Source organism: Bombina bombina, chromosome 5, assembly GCF_027579735.1.
Source record: "Bombina bombina isolate aBomBom1 chromosome 5, aBomBom1.pri, whole genome shotgun sequence".
Classification (NCBI taxonomy): domain Eukaryota; kingdom Metazoa; phylum Chordata; class Amphibia; order Anura; family Bombinatoridae; genus Bombina; species Bombina bombina.
Window position 1 is genome coordinate 86,328,381 of NC_069503.1, and position 16,960 is coordinate 86,345,340.

The 16,960-nt window shown below is 42.9% G+C and overlaps 2 protein-coding genes across 2 annotated transcripts in view; one reads left to right on the forward strand and one right to left on the reverse strand.

Moving 5' to 3' along the window:
- Positions 1–16,960, reverse strand: part of LOC128659943 (gastrula zinc finger protein XlCGF26.1-like) — a gene marked incomplete at its 3' end in the record, with an annotated part of 470,541 nt that overhangs the window by 215,211 nt on the left and 238,370 nt on the right. The gene's annotated exons all lie outside the window — the stretch shown is intronic.
- Positions 1–16,960, forward strand: part of LOC128659945 (gastrula zinc finger protein XlCGF26.1-like) — a 154,495-nt gene that overhangs the window by 22,816 nt on the left and 114,719 nt on the right. Inside the window, exons 6-7 of the mRNA XM_053713534.1 lie at positions 11,433–11,540; positions 15,784–15,891. Coding sequence (XP_053569509.1) covers positions 11,433–11,540; positions 15,784–15,891 — 216 coding nt within the window. The remainder of the gene's footprint in view (positions 1–11,432; positions 11,541–15,783; positions 15,892–16,960) is intronic.

Sequence of the window (16,960 nt, forward strand, 5' to 3'; positions counted from 1 at the left end):
ATGCAGCACTCTTAAAATTGCAAAGCTTCTGAAGCGTGATCATCGAACAATCAAGCGTTTCATTCAAAATAGTCAACAGGGTCGCAAGAAGCGTGTGGAAAAACCAAGGCGCAAAATAACTGCCCATGAACTATGAAAAGTCAAGCGTGCAGCTGCCAAGATGCCACTTGCCACCAGTTTGGCCATATTTCAGAGCTGCAACATCACTGGAGTGCCCAAAAGCACAAGGTGTGCAATACTCAGAGACATGGCCAAGGTAAGAAAGGCTGAAAGACGACCACCACTGAACAAGACACACAAGCTGAAACGTCAAGACTGGGCCAAGAAATATCTCAAGACTGATTTTTCTAAGGTTTTATGGACTGATGAAATGAGAGTGAGTCTTGATGGGCCAGATGGATGGGCCCGTGGCTGGATTGGTAAAGGGCAGAGAGCTCCAGTCCGACTCAGACGCCAGCAAGGTGGAGGTGGAGTACTGGTTTGGGCTGGTATCATCAAAGATGAGCTTGTGGGGCCTTTTCGGGTTGAGGATGGAGCCAAGCTCAACTCCCAGTCCTACTGCCAGTTTCTGGAAGACACCTTCTTCAAGCAGTGGTACAGGAAGAAGTCTGCATCCTTCAAGAAAAACCTGATTTTCATGCAGGACAATGCTCCATCACACGCGTCCAAGTACTCCACAGCGTGGCTGGCAAGAAAGGGTATAAAAGAAGAAAATCTAATGACATGGCCTCCTTGTTCACCTGATCTGAACCCCATTGAGAACCTGTGGTCCATCATCAAATGTGAGATTTACAAGGAGGGAAAACAGTACACCTCTCTGAACAGTGTCTGGGAGGCTGTGGTTGCTGCTGCACGCAATGTTGATGGTGAACAGATCAAAACACTGACAGAATCCATGGATGGCAGGCTTTTGAGTGTCCTTGCAAAGAAAGGTGGCTATATTGGTCACTGATTTGTTTTTGTTTTGTTTTTGAATGTCAGAAATTTATATTTGTGAATGTTGAGATGTTATATTGGTTTCACTGGTAAAAATAAATAATTGAAATGGGTATATATTTGTTTTTTGTTAAGTTGCCTAATAATTATGCACAGTAATAGTCACCTGCACACACAGATATCCCCCTAAAATAGCTAGAACTAAAAACGACTTCCAAAACTATTCAGCTTTGATATTAATGAGTTTTTTGGGTTCATTGAGAACATGGTTGTTGTTCAATAATATAATTAATCCTCAAAAATACAACTTGCCTAATAATTCTGCACTCCCTGCATGTATGTATGTATGTATGTGTATATATATATATATATATATATATATATATATATATATATATATATATATATATATATATATATATATATATATATATATATATATATATATATATATATATATATATATATATATATATTCTTCAACAAACTACAAGAGGAGAACATGGACCATCAAAAATTTCTTAAGGCCCTGTATAGATAGGGAATCAAGCACTCTTTTTTTTATAAAAAATAGCTCAAAAGTGTAGCTAAATTAAACAAATGGAATGGATCTCTGACCAGTACAATCACTGAGAACAAAAAATAATTTATTAATAGTACAGAAAGAAGTAAATCCTAACTGTCTAAACATAGCAATAGGCCAGTTGTGTGCTGGCCTCGGGTATATGTTAGCAACACAAAGTGAAGTATGTTGAACAAACAATATAGTACATGTGGCCAATTAAAACCCTGAAGATGAGCACATCATAATCATAATATTGGCAAAAATACAATCCAAAGACACCTAGTACACTGCTACACCCAAGCTGTACACGGTACCCAAGTCAATACAAGGGATAATTACCGGACAGGTAAATTTTTAGGGATCTAAGTAGTGATAGGTGCTTTGTAAAGATTTCAGGAACAACAATAATGGCAGTATAGCAACAATTACAAAGAATTACATACAAGTATGAAGAATAGCTATTGCAATGGTTATTAGCAATAAGATAGATAGTGAGTTACATGCAAGTATGAAGAATAACTATTGCAATGGTTATTAGCAATAAGATAGATAGTGGAACATAGTACTGGGAGTAGTCTTTGTGGATATATTCCCTCCCAGCAGGGCTAAGATCCATCCGCCCTGAGGAAGCCCCGTCTATCATTTGGCATTGTGGGTGAAACGATCAGGATCGTAGGCATTGGATCACAGACGCACATGTGACCAACCAGGAAGTAAGCACACAGTCCTACCACGCTGCAGTCTCAGCGTGCAGCATTCAACTGGCTCAGCAAACTGTTTCATGGGACTCAATTAAAAGGCAGTATTTCAGGAGGCAACCGGTAACAAACAGCGGACCTCAATTGTGGACACCTCCAGAATCAGATAAGTGCATGCTTATGGTTTAACATAGGAATATAGCTGCTTTCACTTGCAATATGGGGGGTTAGCCTGGACTGACTCCCACTGATCATTTGGCTTGTTTGCTGCTTTCATACAACATCTTCAGCAATAAGAAGTACTATGCTTTATTAACACGCATGCAGCTTTGGCAGCACGTATCCCATTTTGCTAAAGTCTGGCTGAAGACAATACCGCTATATGTGGAAAATCATCCTTTTGTGATTTGGTTGTTTTCTTCAGCAATACACTCTTGTGAGAATTTTATCTCAATATATGCAGGCATCTCTATGTAAACTGCTGTGTCTCTATGTAACTGCTGTACTGAGGCAATTCATTATGGAGGATGTATTACTATGTTCCACTATCTATCTTATTGCTAATAACCATTGCAATAGTTATTCTTCATACTTGCATGTAACTCACTATCTATCTTATTGCTAATAACCATTGCAATAGCTATTCTTCATACTTGTATGTAATTCTTTGTAATTGTTGCTATACTGCCATTATTGTTGTTCCTGAAATCTTTACAAAGCACCTATCACTACTTAGATCCCTAAAAATTTACCTGTCCGGTAATTATCCCTTGTATTGACTTGGGTACCGTGTACAGCTTGGGTGTAGCAGTGTACTAGGTGTCTTTGGATTGTATTTTTGCCAATATTATGATTATGATGTGCTCATCTTCAGGGTTTTAATTGGCCACATGTACTATATTGTTTGTTCAACATACTTTACTTTGTGTTGCTAACATATACCCGAGGCCAGCACACAACTGGCCTATTGCTATGTTTAGACAGTTAGGATTTACTTCTTTCTGTACTTTTAATAAATTATTTTTTGTTCTCAGTGATTGTACTGGTCAGAGATCCATTCCATTTGTTTAATTTAGCTACACTTTTGAGCTATTTTTTATAAAAAAAGAGTGCTTGATTCCCTATCTATACAGGGCCTTAAGAAATTTTTGATGGTCCTTGTTCTCCTCTTGTAGTTTGTTGAAGAATAATTTTTTATAGGGTCTGCACCACATTAAAATTATAATCTAGCATAACATTAAGTTTGATAAAAAATTTTTTGGAAAAAGACACATTTATAGTAGCCATTTGTCCTGTACCCCTTTTGGTTTTTATATATATATATATATATATATATATATATGTATACATTCATATTCATATATATTATTTACACTTTGCTGCCCATCGCTGCATGACGTACCCCCTTTGCTACGCTAGATTCCCTGCCGTGTCTCATGGCATGAGACCGAGGCTCCCATTAGAGCCTTAGGAGGCACGCTCTATTGAGAGCAAAGCTTCATTGAAATCGTTCGCATTGCATTCCACTTCAAATACCAGTGCACATTTGTGTGTATTATGTGTTTATGAATAAATAGAACATGTTCTTCTATGTGAAGAACATAGGAATATGAAATATTCATATTTCGTGTCAGGTTAGCGCACTTGAGAATATGGGATCAGGTTTGTGCGCCAGTAGGGTTTTATTTCCCCCACTTTTTTTTTGCTCTATTAACTTCTATGGAGGAATAGGTTATCGCACGCACAATATCCTGTTTTCAACTTGTTATGCTCTTCGGGTTAGCGTGCAAGCAAAAACAGTTTACTTTCAACTCATAATATGAGTGCAACCCGTGCAAAAAGCTTACTTCTAGCGCAGTTAACAAGCGGGAGCATTAAATTGTGCTCCACTTGTAATCTGACCCTTAGTAAGAAAGACCAGATCCCCTCTCTAATATTGTATATGTTTGTATAAAATAATCAGGATTTTACTGTGTGTGTGAGGGAGATTGTGTTGTGTGTGCATGTTTTCAGGGGCTGTTGGAATACTAGAATAGCACAGGTGAGTGTGTATATGTGTGACGTTAATTTGCATACGAAGAGAGAAGCGCTCTACCAGGAATGAACAGCTCATCAGCTAGTTCTATGGCAATTTTACCACCCGGAAGCAGCCTCTTTTATATGTGTGATGTGTCTCACTTTTAGAGTCCCTATTCCCCCTTAATAAAACGATTGTGGCAATTGTGATATAACTTATGTAGGGCTGAATTCTAAATACAATGAATGCAAAAGACTGAAAACGGCTTCAGCATAAAGGTATGAAATGGCTCAGCGGTGAAAAGGTTAAACTTGATAACTTCCATTATTTCTATTATTTTTTCTCTTTTATAAAAAAATAGAAAATACTTTTGTCTTGAGCTGTATAAATGTCGCTATCATATCACTGTGGTACACTCTCTCACCCAGGCAATGCATGTTAAGATAATTAAATGGGCTATAGTGAAGTTTTAATAACCAATGGAAAATGGATTTTATTTTCAAACCCTCACAAAACCCTGTAATACGTCTCATATGGGAATTCTGATTGGCTACAATGAGGCTGTAGCAAGTAAATTAACTGATTCCCAGCTAACTCACTGCATGACACAGGTTGTATTTAGTGTTGTGCTAATGTGACTGCTAGTGATATAGACTCAGGTGTATTTACCTTAAATTACACTGCTTCTTTTGCAAGATACGATTAGTCCACGGATTTCATCCTTACTTGTGGGATTACGCCTCCTGGTCAACAGGAGGAGGCAAAGAGCACCACAGCAGAGCTGTGTATATGGCTCCCCCTTTCCCTCTTACCCCAGTCATTCTCTTTGCCTGTGTTAGTAAGATAGGAAATGGCAAAGTGAGGTGTTAGTAAAGATTCTTCAATCAAGTGTTTATTATTTTTTAAGTAGTGCCACTAAGTACTACTTTGTGCTAGGGTGTAGCCTAGACCAGATCAGTCTCTTCAGTAAAAAAAAAGAGAAGCATTTGATGTCTTTAGAGCAATAAGAAATGGTGGGATATAATTCTCACTGCGCCTCCTATACTTATTGCTGCCCTAAATACAGATAGCCTAAGCACATTTAACTCAGGCTGATCTTCTTCCACAGGGCTATGGGAGGGAGAGGACCTCTGGAAACCTGTTGGATTGCGATGCTGTCGCACAGCATTTGAGGTAAGTGCTGACTTTTATTCTGGGTCACTGCAATCTCAGAGAAGTGGGGCACTTTACTTTATTGGTAAGAAAAAGCAACAAGAAAGAGGCGCCAATGGTGCAGGTCAATGGAGATTTTTGGTATAACAAACATGTGCGAACACTAGGTACTCACAATATGAGAAGGCACTCAGTTGTGCCAGTGGACACAGGCTGGGTTTTAACAGCAATCCAGCTGGCTGAACTGGGAGGCAGCTCTCTATCAGCATCCAGTGGAAGGAAATCTAAAAAGTAAAAGCAGGAATAGAGGCGCCAATGGTGCAGGTAAAAATATTTTCACTTAATCTTTTCTTCTTTTTTTTCACACACATATCACTTATTAAATTAACTTAACTTCAGCAAATTTATTGCGCTATTTATTTATACGATCACTGCTTAAATAACGTTGATCATTAGATTATTCACTCTATTTGCATTTATATATATTCAGATCCATTCACAGTCTAACAATATCATTTTATAGATACCGATATTTTCCGGGGCACTAACCAATAGGGCTCTTTGTGGACATTACCCGCTGACCAATAGGGCTCTTTGTTGACATTACCCGCTGACCAATAATGATCCCTGTTCAATACAACAACCTGCATTAGAACCAATGGGATACACCGGTTACAAACATTACGCAGTAACCAATAAGATTCCCTCGATGGGCGCACACTGTAGTGTACTATTGAGGACAGCAAAATGGGGGCACGCCTGAAATTAGCCTATCCATTGGACACTACACTTACTAGCAACAAGTGACCAGAATCTTTGACTGACGGCTACATAGACGAATCATAAGCGAGTAGCACAGGTTCGACTAATACATGATGATTGACGGCTGGGACATCCAATTAGAACACAGTATTGACGGCTAAATAGACGAATCAGAAGCGAGTAGCACAGGTCCGACTAATACAGGATGATTGACGGCTGGGACATCCAATTAGAACACAGTATTGACGAACATTAGTTACCATCAAATATCGGCCACTAAAATACCATGCCACTACGAAATATTTACACACATATATACAAAATTTAAGAAGCAGCAAGGGCGTCTATATATTTTACAAGTAAATACATCCCTCTCCAAGTATTTAGGTGCTCATATCACCCCAGGGGTGGAAACATTTTGAATGAGGGACACTGATTGGTCTGTGTCATGTCAATTGTTGGGGGTGGGCTGTGGGTGTTGTTTAGTAGCATAGCCCTATATAAGGAGTAAATATCTGTGTAAAAACATGCCTGAGGAAACAGTTTTTAACTGAGAAACGCGTCGCATGTATTCCTGATTGTTATATATGGTACCGCCCTGCTATGCTACTTTAGAGTACCAACACTCTAAACACCCACGAACCAGCCAGCTCACCCTGGATCAGCTAGCTGGATTGCTGCTAAAATCCAGCCTGCCTCTATAGGTACAAGTGAGTGCCTTCCATAAATGTGAGTACCCTGTGTACACTGGGCTATTAGTGATACCTGTACCACCATTTACCTGCACCATTGGCGCCTCTATTCCTGCTTTTACTTTTTACTTTATTGGTAAGACTTCCTGCATGCTAAAGGAGGGACCTTCAGGGCTAAATAACCGATGTCAAGCAGACTGGTATTGTGTGATACTGACGGCTGCACCCTGTTGTTATTATGGTTGTCTTTGCAACGATAACTTATGGGGTGTAATCGTTTACACTTCATTTGGCTGCAGAGTGGTTAGCATTGGAACAGAACAGGAGTACATAAAATGTGCAGTTACTTATTATTATTATTATTATTATATTATTATATAATATTTAAAGAGACAGTAACGTCTTTTCATTCGTTTGTTTTTGTTGTGATACTCCCTCTAAAACGATGGCTATTAGGAGTCTGATGACAACGGCCAACACATAACACTATTTGTTTCCTATAGTGTCCGAAATCACTGTGTGTTCCATTGACTATTTTTTCTGTGTATTGGTTAATTCATCCCTTGTAATGTTGGATGGTATGAGTCAGTGTCCCACAATGGACTAGTGGTAAACTTTGCTGCTTTAAAAGCTGAAAGTTGAGAGTTCGAATCCAGCTGCGGCTATGTGTTTCACACAGCTAGTCCTCTTTCACTGGTGGGTTACAAATAACCTCACTGAAACCATGATTTGCAGGCTACCGAATGTGCCTTTAAAAACAGCTATGAGTTACTTTAAGTATTCAGGTGACATGGCCAGAGGTCAGCATGCTAAGGCGCTGTGGCTGACTTCTGTAGCAACTCCAGAGTTGCCGGGTTAATCCCTGACGAGGTCCACTCAACCTCTCATCCTTTCAAGGTTGATAAACATGAGCAGCGCCTTGAGACCCTTACGGGTGATTAGCCGCGCTTTACATGTACCCTATACGTACATATATACTGTCACATTTATTGTTCTGTGTACATTATAATCAATGACTTTCAGCTGTTCCTTTTGGTAGTTCATCTCTTGTGACTGAGGATGACACAAACACACACAAGAATAGATCTGTATCGTTCCTTTGGGAAGATTTCTCAAGTTTGTTTTTGAACCGACTCCGTCTACGGCGATTGCTATCTGGGAGTCTGTTACCAATGACAACATTTTTCCCATGATTTTCTGTTGAAATTTTTTGGGCCACCTGCAGTGCCCTGCGATTTCCTCAAAGACTGTTTCCCATAGCCGTATCAGCTGGGAGGCTGGCCGACTTTCCTTAGGGGAAGGAGTAGTTTATACTTTTACTACAAGAACTTCTATACCCTTAGAGAATTGTCCTAGGGCTAACATTTAGTATTGGAACACACACCAAGGTTTTCTATGGCGACCTTCTGTGTACTTTGCTACCGCCACTAGTGTGACGGTATATTGGTTTGATGTATTGTCTAAGGCTATTAATCAGTATTTTCCCTGGATAAGATCCAGGACGCGATACAACTTTCAATTGCCTAATTCCTTTATTTCGATTTCTTCCTTTCCAGCTACACACTTGGAGTATAGTTGATGCTGTTCCGGCTTTTGGTACCTTCTGGTTAAAGCCTTGTTTTATGGAATGGTTTCTAAGACCAAGATTTTGGTAAACACATAATCTACTGTTGATTTGCAGACAGCATGGGGTCTAGGCCCCGGTCCGGGATTGATCTTGTAGGGGGCTGACTTCTGTCTTCGCGCAAGTGTGGCTGTTTCTGATTTCAAGATTGTCTGAAGATCAGACAAAGGATGAGACGCCCTTACACTGCGTTGGAGTCCTCTCAGTCCTGGGGTTGTTCCAGTTCTATTACTGGTACAGGATCTGGAGTTACTGGTCGGGTGGTGTTTTCCAAAGAGAGGGGAATTTTCAGACCAGTCTTTAGGAAGGGTTCTGTCTTCAAGGTGCAAACTATTACGTTGTTCCATTTCTTCCTTGATCCTAGAGGGTCAATTTATGTCAGGTTGCCTTTCTGGACAAACTCTTCCTTCCACAGTGCCGAGTTCTTACGGACACTCTGGTATCGCTGTTGGCGGTGCTTCAGTTATGGGGCATTACGATGGCGCCCTATCTGTCTAATCTCCTAGTCCAGGTGTCATCTTTACAGTAAGCAAGATTACTCAGACACAGTGTTATACTTCCCTTGAGCTCACGGGTGGAAGGTGTCTTTGGAAAATTTGTTCCTTAGTTCCAAGCACAAGGGTAGCTTTCTTGGGAATCATGTTGCATTCCATATCATTAAGGATTTTTCTGACTACGGTCAGGCAATCTGGGTCTGTCTATACTGGTTTAGTCCTTCAACCCACTTTTCGGCCTTTGGTGGCTCTGTATATAGAGGTATTTGGACTGCTGGTGACAGCAGTAGAGATTAGCCGGACTGATGGCCTAGCATGCTACGGCAGTGTGACCAGGTTCTGTAACGACTTTAGGGTTGCTGGTTCCATCTCCGGTGAGGTTCTTTCACCTTTCTTCCCTCTAAGGTTGATGGACTGAACAGCGTCTTGTGTCACTTGAAATTCTGTTTTTTAGTTCCAGGATACTTGGGACTTCCTCTGACCTATACATTTATGCTTCCTCAGGCAATGGAATGGAGACTATACAAACTTGTCTCCTCATATAATCCTTTTTTTCTATGATGGTTGTCTCTCCTTCAACCTATTCCAGGTCACATGATTTACCAGAGTGTGGACTCAAGCGGAGTCTGTTCTTTTTCTAGTCTTCCTACAGCTGAGAGCGAGTTTCCTGGCTCTTCTGTTCTGGTCTCTATTGGCTTCGGACCGGTTTCCTTGTTGCTATCTGTCGGCAATCCATGTTCCAGAGGTGGTCACTTGGGATCTGAATTTTCTGAGTAGACAGGTTTTTTATTTGGGAGAGTGGGGACTCCATCTGGGAGTTGTCTCCACCCTGATTTTTGAATGGGGTCGGCCAGAGTTCAGTTTCGTGACATCTCGTCAGGCTGCCTGGCTTTTGGGTCCATGTTCAGGGCGAACAGTCCGGGCGGATCACTGCCTGGGCAGTTCTTTGGGTTTTTTTTTGGCCTAGATACTCTATTCCCCCGTTTGCGCTTCTTTGTGGGGCTAATCCAATACGGGGATGCTTCAGTGATCCTCCTCGTTTCTAAGTGGCTTTGCAGGATTGGGTATGCCGGTCTGGTGAACATGTCATCTCTGCAACCTCTTATTCGGGGTCCATTATTCCACCCAAGTCTAGTTTTTTTTCTAAAAAGCTGATTGTTTGGAGATTGGATGCTTGATTGTACTAGCAAGTTTTTCTTTGGTTCAGTCTTATTTTGCCTTAATTCAGGCAGGAAAGCCTGTACATAGGAAGATTATCCTTAACGATAGGGTATGACTGTCTTTATTGGTGTGAACCTGAGAGTTACTCATGGAGTAGAGTTAGGAATCCGAGCATTTTGTATTTTCTCCAAGACCGCTCGGTGCAGGGTTTTTCAGCCGAATCCCTAAAAGGGATGGGTCCATACTTTATCTGCTTTATTACATCAGCGTCTGGCTGATGTCCCAGATGTACAATCTTTTTGTCAGGCTCTGATTAGAGTCAGGACTGTGTTTCAACCAATTGCTCCTCCTTGGAGTTTTCATTTGGTTTTTAGAGTTCTTCAAAAGGGTTCCGTTTGGCCCTATGCTTTCCATAGATAGTAAGTTCTTATCTTGGAAAGTTTTTTATTTCTGGTTGCTATTTCTTCTTATTCAAAGCGTATCTGAATTTTCGGTATTACGCTATGATTCTCCTTATCTTATTTTCCATTCGGATAAGGTGGTGTTACGTACTACACCTGGTTTTCTTAATCAGGTTGTTTCAAACAAGAATATTACTCTGGAGATTGTTGCTCCTTCTTTGTGTTCTAATTCCTCTCCTAAGACGGAACGTCTTTTACTTAATTTAGGCGTAGTTCGTGCTTGACAGTTTTACTTACAAGCAACTACGGATTTACGTCTATCTTCTTGTTTTTTTCAGATTTTTGCAGTTTTAATGCCTTTGTCTCAATTGAGACTGTTTTTGGGAGAAAGGTTCTTCAAGCAGTGGTGCCTTCCGTTTGGGTTCCCTGTCTTGTCCCTCCCGTTTCATCTGTGTATTATAGCTTTGGTATTGTATCCCACAAGTAAGGATGAAATCCCTGGACTCATCGTATCTTGTAAAAGAAAAGGAAATTTATGCTTACCTGATAAATTTGTTTCTTTTACGATACAATGAGTCCACGGCCCACCCTGTTTTTATGAGACAGGTCTTTATTTTTGTTACACTTCAGTCACCTCTGCACCTTGGCTTTTCCTTTCTCTTCCTAACTTCGATCGAATGACTGGAGTGGGAGGGAAGGGAGGAGCTATATATATACAGCTCTGCTGTGGTGCTCTTTGCCTCCTCCTGCTGACCAGGAGGCGTAATCCCACAAGTAAGGATGAAATCCGTGGACTCATCGTATCGTAAAAGAAACAAATTTATCAGGTAAGCATAAATTTCCTTTTTCACATTTTGTTTTGAACTAACTTTTATAAAGATACCACATAAAGAGTGGTTTATTTATTTCTATTACTGTTTTTTTTCCCAGGTGTAAACGATGCTAAAATGTTATGTAACACGGAACAAACAGAGGCTCAGTGGCTAGCAAATATGCCAGAAGCTGCAAAGCAGGAAATATGTGACAATATAAATACAGGTGAGTGTACTAGTGTGATGTGTGTCTGAGGGATACAGGGCACAGGTGAGTGTACTGTGTGTGATGTGTCTGAGGGATACAGGGCAATGGTGAGTGTATGTGTGTGATGTGTCTGAGGGATACAGGGTTCAGGTGAGTGTATGTGTGTGATGTGTGTCTGAGGGATACAGGGCACAGGGGAGTGTATGTGTGTGATGTGTCTGAGGGATACAGGCTACAGGTGAGTGTATGTGTGTGATGTGTCTGAGGGATACAGGCTACAGGTGAGTGTACTAGTGTGATGTGTGTCTGAGGGATACAGGCTACAGGTGAGTGTATGTGTGTGATGTGTCTGAGGGATACAGGCTACAGGTGAGTGTACTAGTGTGACGTGTGTCTGAGGGATACAGGCTACAGGTGAGTGTATGTGTGTGATGTGTCTGAGGGATACAGGGTACAGGTGAGTGTATGTGTGTGATATGTCTGAGGGATACAGGCTACAGGTGAGTGTATGTTTGTGATGTGTCTGAGGGATACAGGCTACAGGTGAGTGTATGTTTGTGATGTGTCTGAGGGATACAGGGTACAGGTGAGTGTATGTGTGTGATGTGTCTGAGGGATACAGGGCACAGGTGAGTGTATGTGTGTGATGTGTCTGAGGGATACAGGGTACAGGTGAGTGTATGTGTGTGATGTGTCTGAGGGATACAGGGTACAGGTGAGTGTACGTGTGTGATGTGTCTGAGGGATACAGGGTACATGTGAGTGTATGTGTGTGATGTGTCTGAGGGATACAGGCTACATGTGAGTGTATGTGTGTGATATGTGTCTGAGGAATACAGGGCACAGGTGAGTGTATGTGTGTGATGTGTGTCTGAGGGATACAGGGTACAGGTGAGTGTATGTGTGTGATGTGTCTGAGGGATACAGGGCACAGGTGAGTGTATGTGTGTGATGTGTCTGAGGGATACAGGGTACAGGTGAGTGTATGTGTGTGATGTGTCTGAGGGATACAGGGTACAGGTGAGTGTACGTGTGTGATGTGTCTGAGGGATACAGGGTACATGTGAGTGTATGTGTGTGATGTGTCTGAGGGATACAGGCTACATGTGAGTGTATGTGTGTGATATGTGTCTGAGGAATACAGGGCACAGGTGAGTGTATGTGTGTGATGTGTGTCTGAGGGATACAGGCTACAGGTGAGTGTATGTGTGTGATGTGTCTAAGGGATACAGGGTTCAGGTGAGTGTATGTGATGTGTCTGAGGGATACAGGCTACAGGTGAGTATACGTGTGTGATGTGTGTCTGAGGGATACAGGCTACAGGTGAGTATACGTGTGTGATGTGTCTGAGGGATACAGGGCACAAGTGAGTGTATGTGATGTGTCTGAGGGATACAGGCTACAGGTGAGTATACGTGTGTGATGTGTGTCTGAGGGATACAGGCTACAGGTGAGTATACGTGTGTGATGTGTCTGAGGGATACAGGGCACAGGTGAGTGTACTGTGTGTGATGTGTCTGAGGGATACAGGGCACAGGTGGGCATATGTATGTGATGTGTCTGAGGGATACAGGGTACATGTGAGTGTATGTGTGTGATGTGTCTGAGGGATACAGGCTACAGGTGAGTGTATGTGTGTGATGTGTCTGAGGAATACAGGCTACAGGTGAGTGTATGTGTGTGATGTGTCTGACTCTGAGGGATACAGGGTACAGGTGAGTGTATGTGTGTGATGTGTCTGAGGGATACAGGGTACAGGTGAGTGTATGTGTGTGATGTGTCTGAGGGATACAGGGCACAGGTGAGTGTACTAGTGTGACGTGTGTCTGAGGGATACAGGGTACAGGTGAGTGTATGTATGTGACGTGTCTGAGGGATACAGGGCACAGGTGAGTGTACTAGTGTGACGTGTGTCTGAGGGATACAGGCTACAGGTGAGTGTATGTGTGTGATGTGTGTCTGAGGGATACAGGGCACAGGTGAGTGTATGTTTGTGATGTGTCTGAGGGATACAGGGCACAGATGAGTGTATGTGTGTGATGTGTCTGAGGGATACAGGGCACAGGTGAGTGTACTAGTGTGACGTGTGTCTGAGGGATACAGGCTACAGGTGAGTGTATGTGTGTGACGTGTCTGAGGGATACAGGCTACAGGTGAGTATACGTGTGTGATGTGTGTCTGAGGGATACAGGCTACAGGTGAGTATACGTGTGTGATGTGTCTGAGGGATACAGGGCACAGGTGAGTGTACTGTGTGTGATGTGTCTGAGGGATACAGGGCACAGGTGGGCATATGTATGTGATGTGTCTGAGGGATACAGGGTACATGTGAGTGTATGTGTGTGATGTGTCTGAGGGATACAGGGTACATGTGAGTGTATGTGTGTGATGTGTCTGAGGGATACAGGGTTCAGGTGAGTGTATGTGTGTGATGTGTCTGAGGGATACAGGGCACAAGTGAGTGTATGTGATGTGTCTGAGGGATACAGGGTACAGGTGAGTGTATGTATGTGATGTGTCTGAGGGATACAGGGCACAGGTGAGTGTATGTATGTGTTGTGTCTGAGGGATACAGGGTACAGGTGAGTGTATGTGTGTGATGTGTCTGAGGGATACAGGGTACAGGTGAGTGTATGTGTGTGATGTGTCTGAGGGATACAGGGGACAGGTGAGTGTACGTGTGTGATGTGTCTGAGGGATGCAGGGCACAGGTGAGTGTATGTGTGTGATGTGTCTGATGGATACAGGGCACAGGTGAGTGTATGTGTGTGATGTGTCTGAGGGATGCAGGGCACAGGTGAGTGTATGTGTGTGATGTGTCTGATGGATACAGGGTACAGGTGAGTGTATGTGTGTGATGTGTCTGAGGGATACAGGGTACAGGTGAGTGTATGTGTGTGAAGTGTATGAGGGATACAGGGCACAGGTGAGTGTATGTGTGTGATGTATCTGAGGGATACAGGGCACAGGTGAGTGTATGTGTGTGATGTGTCTGTGGGATACAGGGTACAGGTGAGTGTATGTGTGTGATGTGTCTGATGGATACAGGGCACAGGTGAGTGTATGTGTGTGATGTGTCTGATGGATACAAGGTACAGGTGAGTGTATGTGTGTGATGTGTCTGAGGGATACAGGGTACAGGTGAGTGTATGTGTGTGATGTGTCTGATGGATACAGGGTACAGGTGAGTGTATGTGTGTGATGTGTCTGATGGATACAGGGCACAGGTGAGTGTATGTGTGTGATGGGTCTGTGGGATACAGGGCACAGGTGAGTGTATGTGTGTGATGTGTCTGATGGATACAGGGCACAGGTGAGTGTATGTGTGTGATGTGTCTGTGGGATACAGGGTACAGGTGAGTGTATGTATGTGATGTGTCTGAGGGATACAGGGCACATGTGAGTGTATGTGTGTGATGTGTCTGATGGATACAGGGCACAGGTGAGTGTATGTGTGTGATGTGTCTGATGGATACAGGGCACAGGTGAGTGTATGTGTGTGATGTGTCTGAGGGATACAGGGCACAGGTGAGTGTATGTGTGTGATGTGTCTGAGGGATACAGGGCACAGGTGAGTGTATGTGTGTGATGTGTCTGAGGGATACAGGGCACAGGTGAGTGTATGTGTGTGATGTGTCTGAGGGATACAGGGCACAGGTGAGTGTATGTGTGTGATGTGTCTGTGGGATACAGGGTACAGGTGAGTGTATGTGTGTGATGTGTCTGATGGATACAGGGCACAGGTGAGTGTATGTGTGTGATGTGTCTGATGGATACAGGGCACAGGTGAGTGTATGTGTGTGATGTGTCTGAGGGATACAGGGCACAGGTGAGTGTATGTGTGTGATGTGTCTGAGGGATACAGGCTACAGGTGAGTGTATGTGTGTGATGTGTCTGAGGGATACAGGGTACAGGTGAGTGTATGTGTGTGATGTGTATGAGGGATGCAGGGCACAGGTGAATGGATTTTATTTTCAAAAACCTCACAAAACCCTGTAATAAGTCTCCCATGGGAATTCTGATTGCTTACAATGGGGGCTGTATTTGCAGCTAGTAAAGTACCTGATTCCCAGCTAACTGTATGACACAGGTTGTATTTACTGTTGTGCTAACATCATTATACGGTTGTTTCATCCGTGACTGCTAGTGATGAAGGCTCAGGTGTTTTTAACTTAAATTACACCATATATCACACTAAACTATTATTTAAATAGAGACCATGTAAATAGTGATTTATTTATTTATTATTTTTTTCTCCAGGTGAAATAGATGCTAAGATTTCATGTAACACGGAACAAACAGAAGATCAGTGGCTAAGTAATATGCCAGAAGATGCAGAGCAGGAAATATGTGACACTATAAATACAGGTGAGTGCACGTGTGTGACTTGTCTGTGGGATGCAGGGTACAGGTGAGTGCACGTGTGGGACGCAGGGTACAGGTGAGTGCACGTGTGTGACTTGTCTGTGGGACGCAGGGTACAGGTGAGTGCATGTGTGTGACTTGTCTGTGAGACGCAGGGTACAGGTGAGTGCACATGTGTGACTTGTCTGTGGGACGCAGGGTAAAAGTGAGTGCACGTGTGTGACTTGTCCTTGGGATGAAGCGTACTGGTGAGGGCACGTGTGTGACTTGTCTGTGGGACGCAGGGTACAGGTGAGTGCACGTGTGTGACTTGTCTGTGGGACGCAGGGTACAGGTGAGTGCACGTGTGTGACTTGTCTGTGGGACGCAGGGTACAGGTGAGTGCACGTGTGGGACGCAGGGTACAGGTGAGTGCACGTGTGTGACTTGTCTGTGGGACGCAGGGTACAGGTGAGTGCACGTGTGTGACTTGTCTGTGGGACGCAGGGTACAGGTGAGTGCACGTGTGTGACTTGTCTGTGAGACGCAGGGTACAGGTGAGTGCACATGTGTGACTTGTCTGTGGGACGCAGGGTAAAAGTGAGTGCACGTGTGTGACTTGTCCTTGGGATGAAGCGTACTGGTGAGGGCACGTGTGTGACTTGCCTGTGGGACGCAGAGTACAGGTGAGTGCACTTGTGTGACGTGTTTGAGGGACGCAGAGCAAAGGTGAATGTATGTGTGTGACGTGTAAGTCAAGTTTCTCATAAAATTGTGCATACATAAATAGCATTATAAACACATTTTCTTTTTAATGACACGAAGAGTCCACGTATCATCTTAATTACTATTGGGAATACCACTCCTGCCCTGCAGGAGGCGGCAAAGAGCACCACCGGAAAGCTGTTAACTATCACCTCCCTTCCCTCCCACCCCAGTCATTCTCTTTGCCTACGTTAAGAGCAAGGAGGTGGTAAATTAGGTGTTAGAAAAAGATCTTCAATCAAAAGTTTATTATTTTTAAAGTAGTACAAGATTGTGCTGCTTTGTCCTAGGGTATAGCCGTAGTCCATATCAGTCTCTTCAGTAGAGC